The sequence below is a fragment of the Molossus molossus genome, unplaced genomic scaffold, assembly GCF_014108415.1.
Source record: "Molossus molossus isolate mMolMol1 unplaced genomic scaffold, mMolMol1.p scaffold_m16_p_14, whole genome shotgun sequence".
NCBI classification, from domain to species: domain Eukaryota; kingdom Metazoa; phylum Chordata; class Mammalia; order Chiroptera; family Molossidae; genus Molossus; species Molossus molossus.
This window is the reverse complement of record NW_023425349.1, coordinates 489599-508429: the sequence shown is the minus strand read 5'-3', so window position 1 is coordinate 508429 and position 18831 is coordinate 489599. Positions and strand designations below refer to the sequence as shown.

Sequence of the window (18831 nt, the reverse complement as noted above, 5' to 3'; positions counted from 1 at the left end):
AGACCAGAGGTCAGCAAGTGTCCCCTGCAACAGCCAGAGGAAGTGGTTCCTGGTTGCTGTGGAAACTCCGATCTTCCCGCCGGGTTAGATGGCCGTCCTGGACAACGCGAACACCCAGGTGGGGCTGCAGTCCAATAGAACTATCTGCGGACACTGAGTTGTGTGCACTTACATACTTGCTGTGTATTAAGCTCGAGGCAAAATTCAGTCCTGCCTCCACCTGTCCCCTCTATACCACCGAGCGGCTGCCGGCCCAGGGCGGGGCAGGGGCCGGAGCCGGACTGTGCGCCCGTCCGTCCGTGCGAGCAAAGGCCGGCTGCCCGCCGATGAGCCCCAAGCCCCGCCGCTGCCTGTAAGAGCTGGTCTGGCTCCTTCCTGAAGCCGCTCAGAAACGGCTCAGTTCTGAAAGCTCTGGGTGCACTCGAGGTAGGCGGACGGCCACCTCCACACGCCACCCTCACCGGGCCGGGCTCTGAGACGGGCCCTCGCCAGCCATCGGCCCCAGCGACCACGGGAGCTCCGGCGCCCTCTGGGGTCTGTCAGCAGCGAGTCCTGACCACACTGTTGTTCTTTCAAAATGCTTTATTCGCGGCACATGGAATGTCAAGCTAAGCAGTTTCTTTCCAGGGAAAAGGGAGCCTGGCAGATGGGTCACAGCGGAAAGACCGCTCACGGGCGAAGAGAGAGGGTGAGGAATACACTGCACTGACCACCCTGCCGGGCTCAGGTACCACGGCGGACTCCTCCCACCTCGCCCCTCGTGAAGGCCCGGGTGGGGTGCTCTGCAGTGTGGGCTCCCAGTTCCAAAGGCCTCTCTACCCTGGGCAGCGCCTTCTCTCTAAGCTATTCCAGTCGGGCTCGGGAGTCCGATCTCCGCCCTACCCTGGCTCGCGGTGGGCATTTCTCATCCCTTTGGGGTCCACCCTCCCGGGCACTCAGATCCCTGCCGATCAAGGCGACAGGTGAGCAGCAGACGCAAAAGCTTCCCTTTCTAGCTCTAGCGGTTAAGCTCTCGGCCACCGGCCTTTGCCCGCCTGCAGGCTGGGGCCTGGACGCCGCCCCGGGGCTCAGGGCAGGCTGAAGACGCGGGCTTCGTCGCGGTGGAGGCCGAAGTGCACCTTGCCGTCCTGGGCGGCCGCCCAGGGCATGGACTCCGTGGTCCACTTCGCCGCCCAGTCTCCTGCGTTGCTGACCACGATGACTCCACCCTCCCCTTTGACCTTGGACTTCATATAGCCCAGCGCCGTGTCAGCAGCCTCTCCCACCGCCTTTCCTGGAACCAGAGGGTGAGAAACAACATGTCGTTTCCGAAGGACGGAAACGTCACCTGCAGAATGAGAAACCGAGCGAGCTGACCGACACTCCTGGTGAAGGATTTCCATCTGGGTGCCTCAGGGAGGGGTGCCCCATACAAGGGCCCCCGGGCCCCCACCAAGCAGAGCGGCCTTTTCTCCCCGGCTGGGCTCAGAGCCTCTCTGCTGCCCCCTGCTGCCCTGGAATGAGACAGACAGGCCGGACCAGGGGTGGGCGAGTCCACAGGGTGACCCTGAACACAGACCCGCACGAAGGGGACGGGCTTAGATCCGGCCCCACCTGTTCATAAGCAGCTTCTAGCGCCTTGTCCCAGACAGTGTGAACTCGGGACACGTACCCTGCTGGACGTGGAAGAGGATGAGCCTGGCCAGGTTCACCTTCAGGATGCTCTCCCCGTGCCCGGTGCTGGAGACGGCACCCATCGCGCTGTCCGCATAGCCTCCGGAGCCTGCTCGGGGAGAAAGGTCGGTGCTGCCGGGCAAGAGCGCAGACGTCCACACACCAAGGCCCAGTGTCCAAGCGCAGACAAAGGTCAGAGGAGCAGCCACGCTCCTGGGACTAGTAAGCACCATGTGACCGCCCTGAACGCAGGTCAGGAGGATGGGTGGGGGCGGGGGCCGGGCAGGCCCGACCGCCTGGAGCGGCAAAGACAGGGCGCCTCCTCCTTTGCCCCAAATGTGCCCAGTGTGCACGGCTGGAACACACTCAGCCCCCCCCACCCCGCTGCTGGGAAGGGGAGCCTACCGCAGTCCTGAGGCAAAGCCTAAGGCAAAGAGCACTTTAATTTGTGATCATGCTGGAGCGGCAGGGTGCGCAGACCTAGTTAACCCTTTGGACTAAGTCTGTGGATCCTGAAACTGGCGCTAGAGAGGGGAAAGGCACCGTGGACAGCTGGGGGCACCTTGAGCATCCTGATCTCCGTCTCCCTCCCCACGTCACCCCGAAGTCGTGCCCTCGAGGGGAAGAGGGCCACTGGGTAGAAAGCAGCCACCGCTCACCCTCCCAGAGGGGAGAGCGGTCAGAACAGAGAAGCCCGCTGGAGGCCGGGAAGGAGGGAGGAGCAGGGGTCTCGGCAGATGTACCTACGCAGGGGGAGTCCCCAACTCGGCCGACCATTTTATTCATGAGGCCCCCGGTAGAGGTTGCGTAAGCCACGTCTCCGTTGGAGTCCAAGGCCACGGCACCCACGGTTCCCTGGTTTCTGCAGAAGCAAACAGAAGGAAGCAGGGGGATGCAGAGGAGCAACAATGTAACACAACGTAGCGCAGGGCCCAATGTAACATAATGTAGCGCAGGGCCTGCAACGTCCACATTCTATGCGAACTGCAAATGCGACACGTTCCTGACTGTTTGCTCTGCATTCGACAAGGTGGTGAGGCTGCTAGATGTTCCTTCAGAGACCTCACTGTCGAGGTACACTGAGTTCCAGCACTGCCATCTCTGCCTGTGTGTCTAAGTGAGGCTTTAATGTCTGATTTCCCATCCGTGACACGAGGATGAAAATGACAGTGAGCCCGGCTGGCGTGGCTCAGTGGCTGAGCGTCGACCCTGCACCAAGAGGTCGGCAGTTCGATTCCTGGTCAGGGCACACGCCCAGGTTGTGGGCCCATCCCCAGTGGGGGGCATGCAGGAGGTGGCCAGTCACTGTTTCCATCTCTCTCCTGCTCCCTTCCTCCAGGTGAAGTCAGCTGAGTGTCTGACCGAGCTGTTCCGTCTCCGGGCAGATCTGTGAGCAGCGTGCATCACCCAGAACCCTTCTGGATCCTTCGCCAAACATCACACTCATGTCCCAATCACGTTGGCTCCGTGATCGCGGGCATGCCTTCCGTCATTTCTACAATTAATTTTAGTCTAATTTTTAGACTAAATTTTTATCTAATTTTTAGATAAAAAGTTTTCCCCAATTCTTCTCTTCATTTAAAACATGTACTTTAAGAAGCAGGTGTAGCCCTGGCCGGTTTAGCTCAGCGGTTGGAGCGTTGGCCGACGGTCCAGCGAGACCCGGGTTCAGTTCCGGCTAAGGGCATGTACCTCGGTTGCAGTTTGTCCAGGCCCTGGTTGGGTCGTCTGGGTGGCAGCCACTTGATGTGTCTCTCTCACATCAATGTTTCTCTTTCTCTCTTCCCCCCTCTCTCCCTCCCACTCTGTCTGAAGATAAAGGCCAAAAAAGAAGTAAATATAAAGCCGATGAGATGCTCATAGATTAAAACTTGTTTTTCTTCTCTGGGTAGCGTCACGATGCGGATTGTGTGAGCCGTTCAATACATCTGCTCACCATGGAACACACTAGCTGAGCCAAGTGTTTAAAAATTCTACATCTGCCCTGGCCGGTTTGGCTCAGCGGTTAGAGCGTCGGCCTGCGGTCCAGAGAGACCCGGGTTCGGTTCCCGCTAAGGGCGCGTACCTCGGTTGCAGTTTGTCCCGGGCCCTGGTCGATTGTGCGGGTGGCAGCCACTCGATGTGTTCCTTTCACATCAATGTTTCTCTCTGTTCCTCTCTCTCCCTCCCACTCTACCCGAACAAAAAATGGAAAAATGTCCTCGGGTGAGGATAAAAAAAATTTTTTTTAAATTCTACATGTGCCCTGGCCGGTCTGGCTCAGCAGTTGGAGCATCGGCCTGCGGTCCTGAGAGACCTGGGTTTGGTTCCCGCTTAGGATATGTACCTCGGTTGCAGTTTGTCCCCGGCCCTGGTTGGGTGGTGCGGGCGGCGGCCACTTGACGTGTCCCTTTCACATCAATTTTTCTCTCTCTCTCTCTCCCTCCCACTCTACCTGAACAAAAAAAAAAAATGGAAAAGTGTCCTCGGACGAGGATAAAAAAAAAAACACACAAAAATTCTACATGTGATTTCCTGTCTCCCTCCCCAGCCATCCAACGAGGCTGTCGGTGCTCCATATTCCAGAGCGTGGTTCTCAGTTCCGTTATGTTTGTGCGAATTACGCTTGGCATGTTCTCAGATTTCGAAGGCACTGTTACGAAACCTAGAAAATTTCTGTTGTTTTGTATAAATACTGTGTTGGCTCGGCGACAGGCATCGTCAGGTGTGGCTCAGTGCTGGGCATGTGGGATTCTGCCAAGTATCACTGGTTCTATATCCTGGCTGTCTGCTCACTCAGCGCCTCTCCGTTCCATGCCCACACGGGTCCTGTTCTGTGAGAGTCTGCGACGAGCGGCTGCATCTTCCTTTAGTGAAAAGCATGAGGTTGCGGGGACTCATCTGAACGGTTAAGTTGTGGATTTAGAAAGAAGACTATTGTTACTAATTTTCAACGTTCTGGTGGCTAAATACGTCTCGGCGGAACAAAGAACCTGTAACGTCCTGACTGTGAATTACAAGTGGATCATCCTAGAAGACTGGGTACTTTTACTGTCTTGCTTCTAAAAATGCTAGCACACCGCTTCTTGAAGATTTTTCTTCACTTCTGTTTTCTTTTTTAAAATATGTTTTGATTGATTTTAGGGAGAGCGAAAGGGAGAGAGAGATAGAAACATCGATGAGAGAGAACATCGACTGGCCGCCTCCTGCATGCTCCCTACTGGGGATCGGGCCCACGACCTGGGCACGTGTTCTGACCGGGAATCGAACCGGCGACCTCTGGGTGCATGAGTTGATGCTCAGCCCGAGTCTGCTGGCTGAGTCTTTTTAGTTTTCTTTTGTGAGCTCCACTGGAGTATTCTTTTTCTATAAAGATCTTGAAACTTACACTCATTTTCAATCATCTAGGAATTAAAAAGTAAAATGTAATTACATTGAATATACACAATTAGAATATATTTTTATAAATATGAAGAGCAGCCCTGGCCGGCTTGGCTCAGTGGTTAGAGCATTGGCCTGCGGACCAATGAGTCATGGGTTCGATTCTGGCCAAGGGCATGCGCCTCGGTTGCAGTTCATTCCCCGCCCTGGTCGGGGTTGTGTGAGAGGCAACCAGTCGATGTTTCTCTCTCTCTCCCTCCTTCCCACTCTATCTGAATATGAATGGAAAAATATCCTTGGGTGAGGATTAAAAAATAATAAATAAATAAATAAATAAATAAAGAGCAAAAACATTGAAAAAATAAAGTTTGCAGATGTAATTTCAAAAAGTTAGTTTTTTCCTCCTAAAATATACAAAAGTATCCATTACTATTACAGTCAAGCCATGAGTTACAATGACATTTAAAATCAAAATTACTTAAAAGCAGAAAATTTGCTCGGCCGGTGTGGCTCAGTGGATTGAGCGTCATCCTATGGACCGAGAGGGCCCCTTCTATCCCAGGTCAGGGCACGTGCCCGGGTTGCAGGCTCGATCCCCAGTGGGGGGCATGCAGGAGGCAGCCAATCGATGTTCTCTCTCATCGATGTTTCTCTCTCTCTCTCTCTCTCTCCCTTCCTCTCTCTCTAAAATCAATAGAGAAGAAATATTAAGGAAGGATGCAAAGTGACTAGGTTACATTCCGTTATAGACGCCCAGGACACATTCACATTTTGTTTTAAATGAGGGGGGAGGGTTAATTTGGGGTTTTGAATCCCGTAATGCAGAAAACCCGAATTCAAACCGTATGAAGGATGCGAGCTTCTCGGGGCTGCGCTGACCTCTCTGCAACCCAGAGGGAGGCCAAGGTAAGTTTGGGGCGCAGCAGGGGCGGAGAACATTCACTCAGGAGAACACAGTGGTCAAGAAGCCCCAGGAATCGACGCAGCGAGTCAGGTTGCAGAAGGAGCCCCACTGGCCAAGTCTGAGTGACCAGCCGTAGGAGTAGCAAAGAGGGTCACACCGAGGGATTGGAAGAGCAGCTTCCCCACTGTTTCTGGGTGCACCTTTGTTCGAAAGCTGAGACTACCCTGCGACACTGGACCCGCTTACGGACTGCGAATAATCAGATGTGTGCCCCCCCCCCAACAACACCTACTTCTGTGGGCTTGGTGTCTCAGCATCTGTCTTCTGCTTCTCCTTCTCAAGGTCTTGTCTGTTTCTCTCGGTGATCAGCTGCTCCCCAGGAATTACAGGGACCCCCATGGCACACGCAAACTTCGCTGCACCGTGGCTAGTCAGGAGGCAGTGAGGAGTCTGGACCGGGAAGAAACGGAAATATGGGTAGTTTTTTTTTTTTATTTTTTTTTTCCTTTATTGATTTCAGAGAGAGAGGAAGGGAGAGGGAGACAGAAACATTGATGAGAGGGAACATCGACTGGCCCCCCACTGGGGATTTGGCCCACAACCTGGGCAACTGTCCTGACTGGGAATCGAACCAGCGACCTCTTGGTGCAGGGTTGAAGCTCAACCACTGAGCCACACCGGCCGGACGACATGGGTAGTTTTTGAAAGAGGCAGAATCTTTGTTACCGCTTCTCCTGGGTGGGGATAATAGCTCCTCTCCGAATGCAAAGCCTCAAAAATGCAGATATCAGTGCTTATGTTTCTGAATGTCAAAAAGAGCCCGGCTCTGAGTTTCGTATTTTTAAAAAAAGCGATGGTATACACGGGATCTTTTTTATTTTTTAATCCTCACCCATGGATATGTTTATTGACTTTGGAGAGAGGGAGAAAGAGAAAGAGAGAGAGACACTGATCGGTTGCCTCGTGTACACCCCGACTGGGGATCGAACCCGCAACCTCTCGGAGCAGAGGACGACGCTGCAGCCAACCCGCCACCCGGCCGGGGCTGCGCTCACCTTTTCCATCACAAGCCGCGCGAGCTGAATGGGGTTGGCGATGCACCGGGCGGCACACACGGCCCCCGAAGACAGGTCTCTCCCGTCCATGATGCTGGCGTCCATCTCCACCGTGCCTTCCGCGTTCAGGACGGCCCCGTGACCTACACCCCGACGGAAGTGCAAGCAGAAGCCGGAATTGAGAAACGGCTTCCGAGCCTCCTTTAAGCTGCCTGCTCGCGTCCACCCTCCACTCCATCGCCAGAGCAACACGCCTGAAAACAAATGCCGACCACAGGGGCGGAGCCCTCCCGACCTGACCTCTGGCTCACATTCCTGGCTGCCTCTGCCTGGGGGGTCGCGGGTTCAATCCCCGTCGGTCGGTCGAGGGCAGTACCTGAGTTGCAGGTTTGATACCCGGCCCTGGTCGGGGTCGTGTAGGAGGCAACCGATCAATGTGTCTCTGTCATCGGTGTCTCCCCCCCCCCCCCACTCCCTCTAAAAATCAATGGAAAAACATCCTCGGGTGAAGATTGAAGAAAGAAAAGAAGACACAAATGAGACCCATTCAGTGATACGACTTGAGGCCCGAGGATGCTAAGGCTGCTGCTTCAGGGAGGGAGGAATCCATACCAACCCCGTCATCTCATCAACCCCTGGGCAGCTGTGCGGTCGAAGTCGAGGGAGAGCAGACCACCCAGAGGGCTTCTGTCAGGACTGCCCGCTCCCCGGAAACCAGATGGCCTTCTTCGGTCGCCCCGCGGAGCCTCCCCAGAATACCCCTTCCCACCCTCTAACTAAACGTTTGGTTTTCACAGTGTTGGTTTCTAACAAACTCACTTGAAGAAACCAGGTATAACGAAGTAAGCTTTATAATCCGCGCTGAGGTGTGAGCACAAGGTAGCCAACGACGGTGGTTTCAGGAGCCACTGCGGTAGCTGCGGCCACCTGACACACTAACCCCCGGAGAACCTGTTTTTGTATCAAGTTCCTGAATAGCGACCTCAGAGGGTTGTGGCAGAGGCTGCCAGCCCGCGGGGAAAAGCAGATGGAACACAGGGCTCAAGGCGGACAGCAGGGGGTTAAAAGTCCTTCCCCGCCCCTGTTTTCCCTTTCAGCCTCTCAGCCCTACCACTTTCTCTTCCAACTACTGACACCAGACTTCGGGGAACTGGAAGGAGGTTCTTGGAAGGAAGTCTCTGGTTACCGAGCAGAAACAGAAACTAGCTGCCCCGGGTGAATTCCCTAATCCTGTTTCTCCAGCTCACAAGACCACCTGCCCCAAAGGAAGGTCCTTTGTGAACAAATGGCGGTTTGTCAGCCAGGAGGGTCTGACTGACAGGCATGTGTTTAACAAGTCCCCCCAAAACCGCAGGCTGCCCCTCCCGCTGCCAAGGGAGGGCATCTAGTACATTGTGGCGCAACAAATAGCCACAAAAATACAGTTAAACCCTGGCTGGGTACCTCAGTTGGTTAGAGCATCACTCCCATCGGCCAAGGTTACGGGTTCAATCCCCAGTCAGGGCGCATACAAGAAACCACCAATAAATAAGTGGAACAGCCCAGCCGGTGTGGCTCAGTAGCTCAGCGTCGGCCCTGCACCAAGAGGTCACCGGTTTGATTCCCGGACAGGGCACATGCCCAGGTTGTGGGCCTGATCCCCAGTGGGGGGCACGCAGGAGGCGGCCAATCGATGTTCTCTCTCATCGATGTTTCTATCTCTCTCCCTCTCCCTTCCTCTCTCTCTAAAAGCAATAAAGAAAAACCCTGGCCAGTCTTGCTCAGTGGTTAAGAGCGTCGGCCTGCAAACCAAAAAGTCTCGGGTTCCATACCGGTCAAGGGCATGTACTGTCGGGCCGTGCTGGAGGCAACCAACTGATGTCTCTCTCTCGCTCTCCCTCCACTCTACCTGAAGATAAATGGAAAAATATCCTCAGGTGAGGATTAAAAAAAATTTTTCTTTAAATGCAGTTAATGGTTCACTCCACAATCAGGCTGATCTGTGCAGTTTTGCGTCAGCATTAAGAGTGCTGAACAAGTAGTCAGCAAATATTCGATGACCAGTTGGTTGAGTTCCTGAAATTCTTTCGCCACCCAGATGTTGGGTGAGTGGCATAATTCCAAGTATTTTAATCCCTAGGTTTTAGGTTTTCTACTTTGAAAGAGGAAATGAGTGTCTTCCAGCAAGTTACTAAACCATCTATTTTTGTTTTGAAAGTCAACATGTTAATGTTGATATAAACCATGTAACACTTTCCAGGTGGTATCTCAAATATTCCACCGTACAATGAAGAAGGTGTCCGGGAAGCTAGAGACCACAGACAGACTGAGCGGCGCAACCTTCACTGATACTCCTAATGAATTACCAAACCGCTTTGTGGTTCATGCGCACAACCCCGGAGACTGGCTGCGCTCCGGAATATGCCTTCACATTTTGGGATACTTGGCATGATGTCCAATTCCCTTCATGTGCCCTGACTTCTTCTCCCAATGCCACTCACTTAATCAATACTGGAGAAAAAATTAGGAAATTTTGAAGGCATTTCCATTTTCTTCCAGAGGACAGAAGAGCCCGTTTCATGGGCTGACACGCTGTAAGAGTGGAGCTCACAGTGCAAGTCGCTTGAAAAGTGTGTCAGCTCTGTCCAAGTGCCACTGACAAATCTCGTGTGGCCGACAGCGGCAACGTGTCTGACGAGTGCTGGTCTCCGCGTCCCGTCGCTCTCGCCGCCCCCTGGCTGAGGAGGGCAGAGGAGGCTGGCGGGCAGTTCGTTCCCTCTGTTCTGATTCAAAGGAAGGGACCTCGTTCGAGTCCGGCGGTTCGAGTGGGTCCATCCAGACCGTGCTCTGCGGGCGGTTCTGTACTGAGCTGGGCTTCAGCTCCCTTTCTGGGTCTATCACTCCCTGCTCCCTGTCAGGCAGGGCTTCCATTTTTTTTTTTTTTAAATATGTTTTTATGGATTTTTTTAGAGAGGGAGGGAGAGACAGAAACATCGATGTGAGAGAGAACCATCGATCGGCTGCCTCCTGCACGCCCCCTACTGGGGATCGAGCCCATAACCCGGGCATGTGCCCTAACGGGGAATCGAACCGGGACCTCTCAGCCTGTGGGACGACGCTCAATCCACTGAGCCACACGGGCAGGGCTTCCGTTTTCATCTTCCAAAGTGTCAATTCAGAGGAAGCCTTCCAATCTCTTGGCTAAAAGAAACCTGACCTGACTCCTCATCAGAATGGTTAGCAAAGCAAGGCATGGCCACAGCTGCGTTTGGAGGCACAAAGCTGGTAAGCAGAACTCGGGACAAAAGTGCTTTTGCTGCCAATACATTTCCCCATGCTATTAACTTATTAAAACCACTGGGGTTTGCCCTGGCCAGTTTGGCTCGGCGGTTAGAGCATCAGCCCGCGGACCAGAGAGGCCTGGGTTCAGTTCCCGCTCAGGGCACGTACATCGGTTGCGGTTTGTCCCCGGCCCTGGTTGGGGTCATGTGGGTGGCAGCCACTCAATGTGTCTCTTTCATATCGATGTTTCTGTCTTTCTCTTCCTCCCCCTCTCCCTCCTGTTCTATCTGAAGATAAACGCAAAAATGTCCTCGGGTGAGGATTAAAAAAACCACTGGGGTTTGTGCAAAAGTCGAAAAGCGACTCTCGGGGCGTGTGTGGCATTTCTGCTACTTCCCCTGGACGAACAAGGAACATCCCTTTCATACTGGAGCAAGATAGGGCGACAGGGCAGAGGTGAGTCTAATTCTGTTGCAGATGCTATTTCGCAACATAGTATTTCCCCCCAAAGCTCTGAAGAGAAAGGGAGAAACATCTTTTCCACCACGCTTATCCCATTTCTTTCTTCCTCTTCATTTTGACAGCACAGCGAAACATCTTTTCCACCACGCTTATCCCATTTCTTTCTTCCTCTTCGTTTTGACAGCACAGCATCTGACTTTCACGAAGGCATTCCTTCTTTTCTGGGTGTCAGCTGCTGCTTCTTTTTGAAGAAGGAAACTGAGGGCTGTCGATTGCATTTCTGATACGACCAGAACATCCCTGACACAGCAACTCTAGAGACGCTCCATCAGGGACAGTAACATCTCCTCCCTTCACTTCGATGGTCACTGATCGATGAAGAAATTTCACCATAATTGCTGGTGCCAGGGGGCCGAAACTAACGTTTGCTATGGCACACTTGTCTTAAAGGTTACCGTTTCCCAGAGAAATCCGGTTATTATCTCCACGGAGACTGTCAGAGATTATAAATACTAGAGGACCAAGGCCAATCTGGACATATTTCCGTAGAACTTCACGTAAGGCATGAGAATCTTGATAAACTGGTGAGGTCAGTTTTCCACCGGAATTATCTTCTTATCAGTTCTTACATCATCTCCAAGCATTTGTAGCTTGTTACATTTTGTTACTCTTGGTAGAGACGCTTTAAAAACTGCTATCTGAGCCTGATAGGGAAATACAGGGAAGCTTGATTCATGATTGGATAGCTCCTTGAAATCATCACTTTGGAAGTCTGGTAAACAAGAGTGGATTACACTCTCGTAATTGAATACCATACTCCTTTGATAGCTTTTTTCTTTTCTTTTTTTTAAAATCCTTACCTGAGGGTATTTTTCTATTTATCTTCAGACAGAGTGGAAGGCAGAAAAAGGGAGAGAGAGAGAAACATCGACATGAGAGGGACACATCCACCGGTTGCCTTCTGCACGACCCGGACCAGGGCCGGGACAAACCGCAACTGAGGTACGTGCCCTGGGCCAGAATCAAACCTGCGGCTCATTGGTCAGCGAGCCGACACGCTAACCACTGTGCAAACCCAGCCAGGGTGATAGCATTTTCATAGTTGTCGTTTTTCCACACCCAGGAGGCCCTGTTATTGGTAAAAATAGACCCACCCTGTTTTGATGGCTTTTCTAAGACTTCTGCTTTCTAACCATGTTTCAGCTTCTTCAGTTTTCCTTCTGTGCCCAGAAAAATCATGCTGAGTTTCCGGTTTGCAGTGCCCCACCCGTGGCTCATCTTCAGACAGATGTTCTTCTGAATTTTCCAGACCAGCTGTTCTGAGGGGGACAGTGTTCCCCTTTTTCTAGGTGGAAGTCTGTTCCTTTGTAACACGAACAGCACTTTTTTCTTCCCTGGCTGGAGTCCCTGACACCTGATGTGGTGGTTCTCTGAAAAGCCATCCAGCGACGGGTCTACCCTGCCTGTCACCTTTGTGGAAGTCACCTTTCGTCTAAGAAAAGGTGTGACCTGATGCACTGTGATAGTTCCCATCCGTAGTGTACCACCTGCAGTACGTTAAGAGATAATTCGCCTCCTTTCAAAAGCAGGTTCCTGTCCCTGGTGGTGCCCTGTTCTTACCCCGGCTCCACACCCTGCTGGGCAGAGAGGAGTTGGCAAAGGCAGCCACTCGGCCCTGCTAGGGCTCAGCGGGAGCCTCTTCGAGGTCCCGCCTCCCTGACTTAACCATGTTGTACCTTAGTTTTCCTACCTGAGAAACAAGCAGAAGCCCGGCTGATGTGGCCCAGTGGTTGAGCGTCGACCCACACACCAAGAGGTCGCCAGTTCGAATCTTGTCAGGGCACATGCCTGGGTTGTGAGCCCGTCCCCAGTGGGGGGCATGCAGGAGGCAGACAATCAATGTTCTCTCATCGATGTTTCTATTTCTCTCTCCCTCTCCCTTCCTCTCTAAAAATCAATAAAGGAAAAAAAAACAAAAACAAGCAGAATAATTACCCCTAACTCCTAAGACTAGAGTGCGAATTCAATGAGCTCACCAGGCACACTTCCTAGACCACTGTTGGGCACACAGTAGGCACTGAGAGCGGCCACGCAAGCACACAGCAGGCGCTCAGAGCGACAACGCGGGTGCACAGTAGGCACTCAGAGCGACCACGCGGATTACGGCTCTAATCCGCGGAGTGAACGAGGGTCAACCCAGAAGAACACAGGCTGCATGTTCCCGTTTACATGAAACTCTAGAGAAGGCAACTTAATCTATGGGGACACAAACAGACCAGGGGACGCCTGGGGCTGGGGAGTAAAGGGGTAGATGAACTGCAAAGCAGCATGTAGCAACTTTTGGGGGTACAAAGGTGGAAAGGTTTAAAAAATCCTTAAAGCTACGGGGTCGACCGGTAATAAGAGGCACATTCCACCTTTGCAGCAGACGAAGTTCTGCGCACAGTTGATGCGCTGCAGGGACCCTGGCCCTTCTGGGGAGAAGCTCAACCTGACTGGTTGCGGGCAGATTTACCTGCGTTGAACTCGGGGTCATCTTCCAGGATGGTCACCGCGGCCTCCACGGCGTCCAGCGCTCTCCCGCCCTCCTTCAGGACTTTGTAACCCGCGGTGGCGGCGCGGACGACGCCCTGGCGCAGCCGCTCCTCCAGGTCCTGGGGGATCTCGCTGCTCGCCCCACCGTGCACCAGGACGACCGGGTTCATGGCCACGGACCCAGCCATCAGGACCACGACGTGATTTCAGAGGGCCCGGAACCGGCAGGGCACCCTCTCCTCGGGAGGTGCCGTGGGGGGTGAGGTCAGGCTCCTGCTGGGGAGGAAGGCAAGGCTCACAGCCCCGGCGACTCCCTGGGACCCGGGGAAGGAGGGCAGAGGGGCTGCTTCGAGCTTGGCAGGAAGAGCCGACGCGCCTCTGCCGGCCCGTGCGCCCCGCTGCCCCGGCCCGGAGCACCTGCGGGCGTTCCCCGGAGCGCCCAGCCGGACCCGAGCTGCCCCGGCCGGAGCTCCACGCCGCTCCGGGCTCCACGGCGCTGCGGGGTGGCCCCGAGGGCCGAGGCCCAGCCCGTGCCCGCAGCCACTTGCCCGGGCGGCCCTGCGCCACAACTTCCCGGCAGCGCCGCCGCCCCGCGCCCCGGGAAGGGCGCCTCCCCGCCCGGCCGCGCGTGGACTCACCGCCGCGCCGCGCACCCGGGGCTTCAGAACAGCAGCAGCCGCGCCGTCGCCTCCGGACCGGCAAGACCCAGACTGGCCGCGAGGCGGGTCCGGAGGCCGCTGGGCTCCGGGCGAGTGACTGCCCAGAGGGCGGGGCCGCCGTGCGGAATTACCGTAAAGCTCCGAATGGCCCGGAGCGCCGCCTCCCCTTCTGCAGGTGTCTCCTCTGGGGCTGGACGGCCTGGCTCCCGGACCCGGAGGACGCTGGCCCTGCACCCAGGCGAGCCTCCTGGGTGGGAGGCCAAGCCGGGCACCTGCTCCCCCTTCTTATAAGATTGGGGGAGGAGGGTGGGTGGTGTGCGGTGAGGTGCTTGAAAAGATGTGCCCAGTGCCAAACAATGGTCGGTGCCAAGTCAACACCAAGGGGAATCCCTAGTTTGGGGTTCAGTGAGAGGTTTTGTAAATCAAACTGAACCTTGGGAAGGCAGACACCTGCTAAGAAGACCTTCTGGTGGCTAGCTGGCCTTACATTTTATTATTATTTTATTATTTAATTTGTATTTCTTTATTTAAACTTACCGTTATTGTTGAATGTATTACAGATGTCGCCCCTTTTATCCCCATTGACCCCCTCCTCCCCATTCCCACCCCCTGCTGCCTCCCCACACTATTGTCTGTGTCCATTGGTTATGCATATGTGCATAGAAGCTCTTTGGTTGATCTCATCCCGCCCTCCCCCCCTTCCCTTTGAGGTTCATCAGTCTAACAACCTATTTGTACTTCATAATCCCTTCACCTTTGTCACCCATCCCCCTCCAGCCCCCTCCCATCTGACAAGCAACAAAAAGTTCTCTGTAGCTATGAGTCTGTTTCTGTGTTGCTTGTTCATTTTGTTTGTGGATTTGATTGTTGATAGATATGTATTTATTGCCGTTTTGTGGTTCATATTTTTGTTCTTCTCCTTCAAGAAGACCCTTCATCGTTTCATATAATACTGGTTTGGTGGTGATGAACTCCTTGAGCTTTCTCTTGTCTGGGAAGCTCTTTATATGTCCATCAATTCTAAATGGTAGCTTTGCAGGACAGAGTAATCTTAGTTGCAGGTTCTTGCTTTTCATCACTTTGAATATGTCTTGCCACGCCCTTCTGGCCTGCAAAGTTTCTTTTGAGAAATCAGTTGACAGTCATGTGGGAGCTTCGTTGTAGGTAACTAACTGCTTTTCTCTTGCTGCTTTTAAGATTCTCTCTTTGGCCCTGACTGGTTTGGCTCGGCCGTTGGAGCATCGGCCAACAGACCAAAGAGTCACGGGTTTGTTTCTAGTCAAGGGCACATACCTTGGTTGCAGTTCGTTCCTGGACCTGGTGGGGGTTGTGCAGGAGGCAACCAGTCGATGTGTCTCTCTCACGTCAGTGTTTCTCTCTCTCTCCCTTTCTCTTCCTCCTTCCCCCTCTATCTGAAGATAAACAGAAAAATGTCCTCGGGTGAGGATTTAAAAAAAAAAAAGATTCTCTCTTTGTCTTTAACCTTTCGCATTTTGATGATGATGTGTCTCGGTGTGGAACTCTTGGGGTTCATCTTGTTTGGGACTCTCTGTGCTTCCTGGACTTGTGTGTCTGTTTCCTTCACCAAGTTAGGGAAGTTTTCTGTCATTATTTTTTCAAATAGGTTTTCAATTTCTTGCCCTCTCTCTTCTCCTTCTGGCAACCCCATGATGCGAATGTTGGTACGCTTGAAGTTGTCCCACAGGCTCCTGAAAGGTCAGCCAAAGGAGGAACACACCTGGGTTCAGGCAAGAGAATTTTATCGGGGAGTCACCTGCTGGGCTGACTCCTAAGGCGGGGTCAGCGCCGATATCTCTACCAGGCAGGGTTATCTAGGGGATGCATGGGTGAGGGGCTGGCAGCCCTTCGAGGGAGAGGACAATGTGATTTGGCTACTTGGATAGGTATAGCCGCAAGGAGACCAAGAGGCGTCTCCACTCCCAGGCTGATTCAACCTGGACATCCTGTTTCTCAGAATTCTTTTTATATATCAGGGGAGGAGGGAGTTGGAGACTTTGGCTGCAACCCAATCAGCTCCTTACACTGTCCTCATTTTTTTGGATTCTTTTTTCTTTTTGCTGTTCTGATTGGGTGTTTTTTGCTTCCTTATATTCCAAATCAATGGTTTGCTTCTTGGCTTCACCTACTCTACTATTAATTCCCTGTAAATTATACTTTATTTCAGTTAGTGCATCCTTCCTTTCTGACTGCTCCTTTTTTATGCTCTTGATGTCCTCACTAAGTTCCTTGAGCATCCTTAGAACCAGTGTTTTGAACTCTGCATCTGATTGATTGCTTATCTCCATTTTGGTTAGTTGTTTTTCTGGAGTTTTATTCTGTTCTTTCATTTGGGACATGTCTCTTTGTCTCTTCATTGTGGCTGCTTCCCTGTGATTGTTTCAATGTATTAGGTAGAGTTGCTATGTCTCCAAGGCTTGGTAGGGTGGCCTATTACAGTAGGTGTCCTATGGGTCCAGTGGCACAGCCTCCCTGATCACCCCGTCTGGGCCCACGAGGTGCACCCTTAGTGCGGACTGTACACCCTTCTGTTGTAATTGAGTCTTGATAGCTGTTGGCACATCAATGGGAGGGATTTACTCAGGCTGATCAGCTGCAAGGACTGGCTGTACCCACTGACCACTGGCCTCTGACTACCTTGGAGGATCAGCTGTGCAGGGCCCATCACACAGAGCAAGACTTACTTCAGCAGGGCTCTGGTACCCACTGAGTCCACTCAGTGAGCATGTCACTTGTGGAGGTGGTTGGGTGGTGGTGTTTCCGTGTGGTCTGAAGCTGTCCACTGGGTGTGCTGGCTCTGGGGCAAGGTCAGCCACTGCCTGTGTTCTACCCGGGGCCACCAGGCATAAGCTACAGAGTGATCTGCTGATGAGTGTGTGTGTGCCTGCCTGTGTGTGTGTGCATCTGTGCACGTGTGTGTGCATGTGTGTGTCACCGTTTGTGCGGCACTGCCACCCGCTGGGTGCTGGCAGCTGCAGCCTCCCTCAGCCCCGCACCGGGCACGAGCAGCACCCTTGGCACCGGGGAGCCACCAGAAGCGATGACAGTGGGAACAGCACGGGCACAGGAGCGGGAAGGCCACTTAGAGACCCGGGACGCCCAGCAGGAGGGTGGACAGGGGACCGGTCCCACCCTGCTTTGCTCCGCGGGGAGCCTGACGTTCAGGCAGGAGAGAACTTGAGGCACAGCCAGAGGTGGAGTTGACGTCAGGGCCCCCAGCCCCCAGGTCACACGCCATCCGGGGATGAGAACTTACAAGGCGCACAGTCCAGGGCCCAGTAGCCGCAGGGGTCTCTGGGTGCCACTGTTTCTCAGAAGGGAGCCTGGGCCTCAGGGGAGAGGCTGCCCCCATGGACCCCTGGCAGTGTGGCCCCAGGACAAGGGCCGGTTTTCTGCCTCTGGAGTCCCCACAGCCATGTCTGCACTAGTGCTCCGGGCTGGGGGCGCCTCCCCGGAGCCCACTTTCTGAACACGCAGGGCAGGACGGCCTGCTCCAGGGGGGTACCTCCTCTGCAGAGAGCTCCCGTCTCCCCTTTGCTGCCCTCAGGTGACGTCCACCTGCCGTCCTGGTGAGCGGACCTCCTCTGTGTGCCCCTCAGTTTCCGTGGTGACCAGTGTGTTTTGTTCCGTGTTCGTCTCCCAGGTGTCGCGCTCCCTCTGAGAAGCCCATCCTTGGCCATCTGGAAGCGGGCACAGACCATGTTTGCAGAACTGCCCGCCGGCGCCCACAGCACCACCTCTCCTTCCCGCAGGACCGAGGGGCCCGCCTCAGGGAGGGACAGTGACTTCACAGCCACCGCCCCCTCGCGAGTCAGGGGCCCTTCCCACCTCTGGCTCCGAGGCCACGGGTGCTCACTGAGGGTCCTGTCCTGTAAGGCGGTTTTTTGTTTTTGTTTTTGTTTTAATCCTCAGCGGAGGACATCTTTCCATTGATCTTCAGACAGAGTGGGAGGAAGAGAAAGAAAAAGAAAGAGACACATTGACTGGTTCCTCCCACACAAACCCGACCAGGGCCGGGGACGAACTGCAACCGAGGTACATGCCCTTGACCGGAATCGAACCTGGGACTCATTGGCCCGCGGGCCAACGCTCCAACCATCGAGCCAAACCGGCCAGGGCTTTGTCTTGTTCTGTAAAGTTCAACTTACTGAGGTAACATGGTTGTTAACATTATACCGAGCCCAGGTGTGAACACGGTCACGTGACGTGGTCTGGGGAGCCTTTCTTTTTTAGTGGTATGAAAGCGTGAGGCCCGACGGTTTCCTTCTGGTCGCTGTTTTATGGTGTTTTCATGTCATTTTTTTAAATTCTGTAATTTTAATTTGTATTTTTTCCTTCATCCCAGAGTATTTTTTTAAATGGAAAATTAAGAAATATTCTAGTTTTTACTATATTTTTGTGAAAGAAGTTTGTTTGTAATATTTCTACTTTATGGACCATGCTGATGGCTTTAAAAACAGTTCTGGCCCAGCCGGTGTGGCTCAGTGGTTGAGCACCATCCCATGGACCAAGAGGGTACTGGTTCAATTCCTGGTCAGGGCACATGCCAGGGTTTCATGCTCCATCCCCAGTAGGGGGTGTGTGTGCAGGAGGCAGCTGATCAATGTTTTTCTTTCCCTCTCCATTCCTCTCTTTCTAAAATCAATAAAGACATATATATATATTTTATTCTATTTTATTAGTTTTTTTCTTTATTGATTTTAGAGAGAGAAGAAGGGAGAGGGAGAGAGAGACAGAAACATTGATGAGCGAGAACATCAATTGGCCGCCTCCTGTATGCCCCCCGCAGGGATTTGGCCCACAACCTGGGCATGTGCCCTGACCAGGAATCAAACCGGTGACCTCTTAGTGCATGGGTGCACGCTCAACCACTGAGCCACACTGGCCGGGCAAGACATATAGTTATTAAAATAATCCGTTTTTA

General features: G+C 53.4%; 1 protein-coding gene and 1 pseudogene across 2 annotated transcripts; both read right to left on the bottom strand.

Moving 5' to 3' along the window:
- Positions 1–564: 564 nt before the first annotated feature.
- On the bottom strand, positions 565–13941 carry LOC118629600 (isoaspartyl peptidase/L-asparaginase-like). Of its 2 annotated transcripts, none has more exons than XM_036261070.1 (7): positions 13869–13941; positions 13211–13503; positions 6973–7115; positions 6210–6367; positions 2397–2515; positions 1652–1762; positions 565–1273 (listed from the first exon to the last, which is right to left on the bottom strand). In XM_036261070.1, exons 2-7 carry the CDS (start codon positions 13416–13418, stop codon positions 1068–1070), a joined length of 945 nt encoding a protein of 314 aa, XP_036116963.1. In that variant the 5' UTR covers positions 13419–13503; positions 13869–13941; the 3' UTR covers positions 565–1067. The 2 variants fall into 2 exon arrangements, with proteins under 2 accessions (XP_036116963.1, XP_036116964.1); XM_036261071.1 differs by having other exon boundaries at positions 13211–13506; positions 13869–13920.
- Positions 9220–12228, bottom strand: LOC118629473 (annotated as a pseudogene).
- Positions 13942–18831: the final 4890 nt, after the last annotated feature.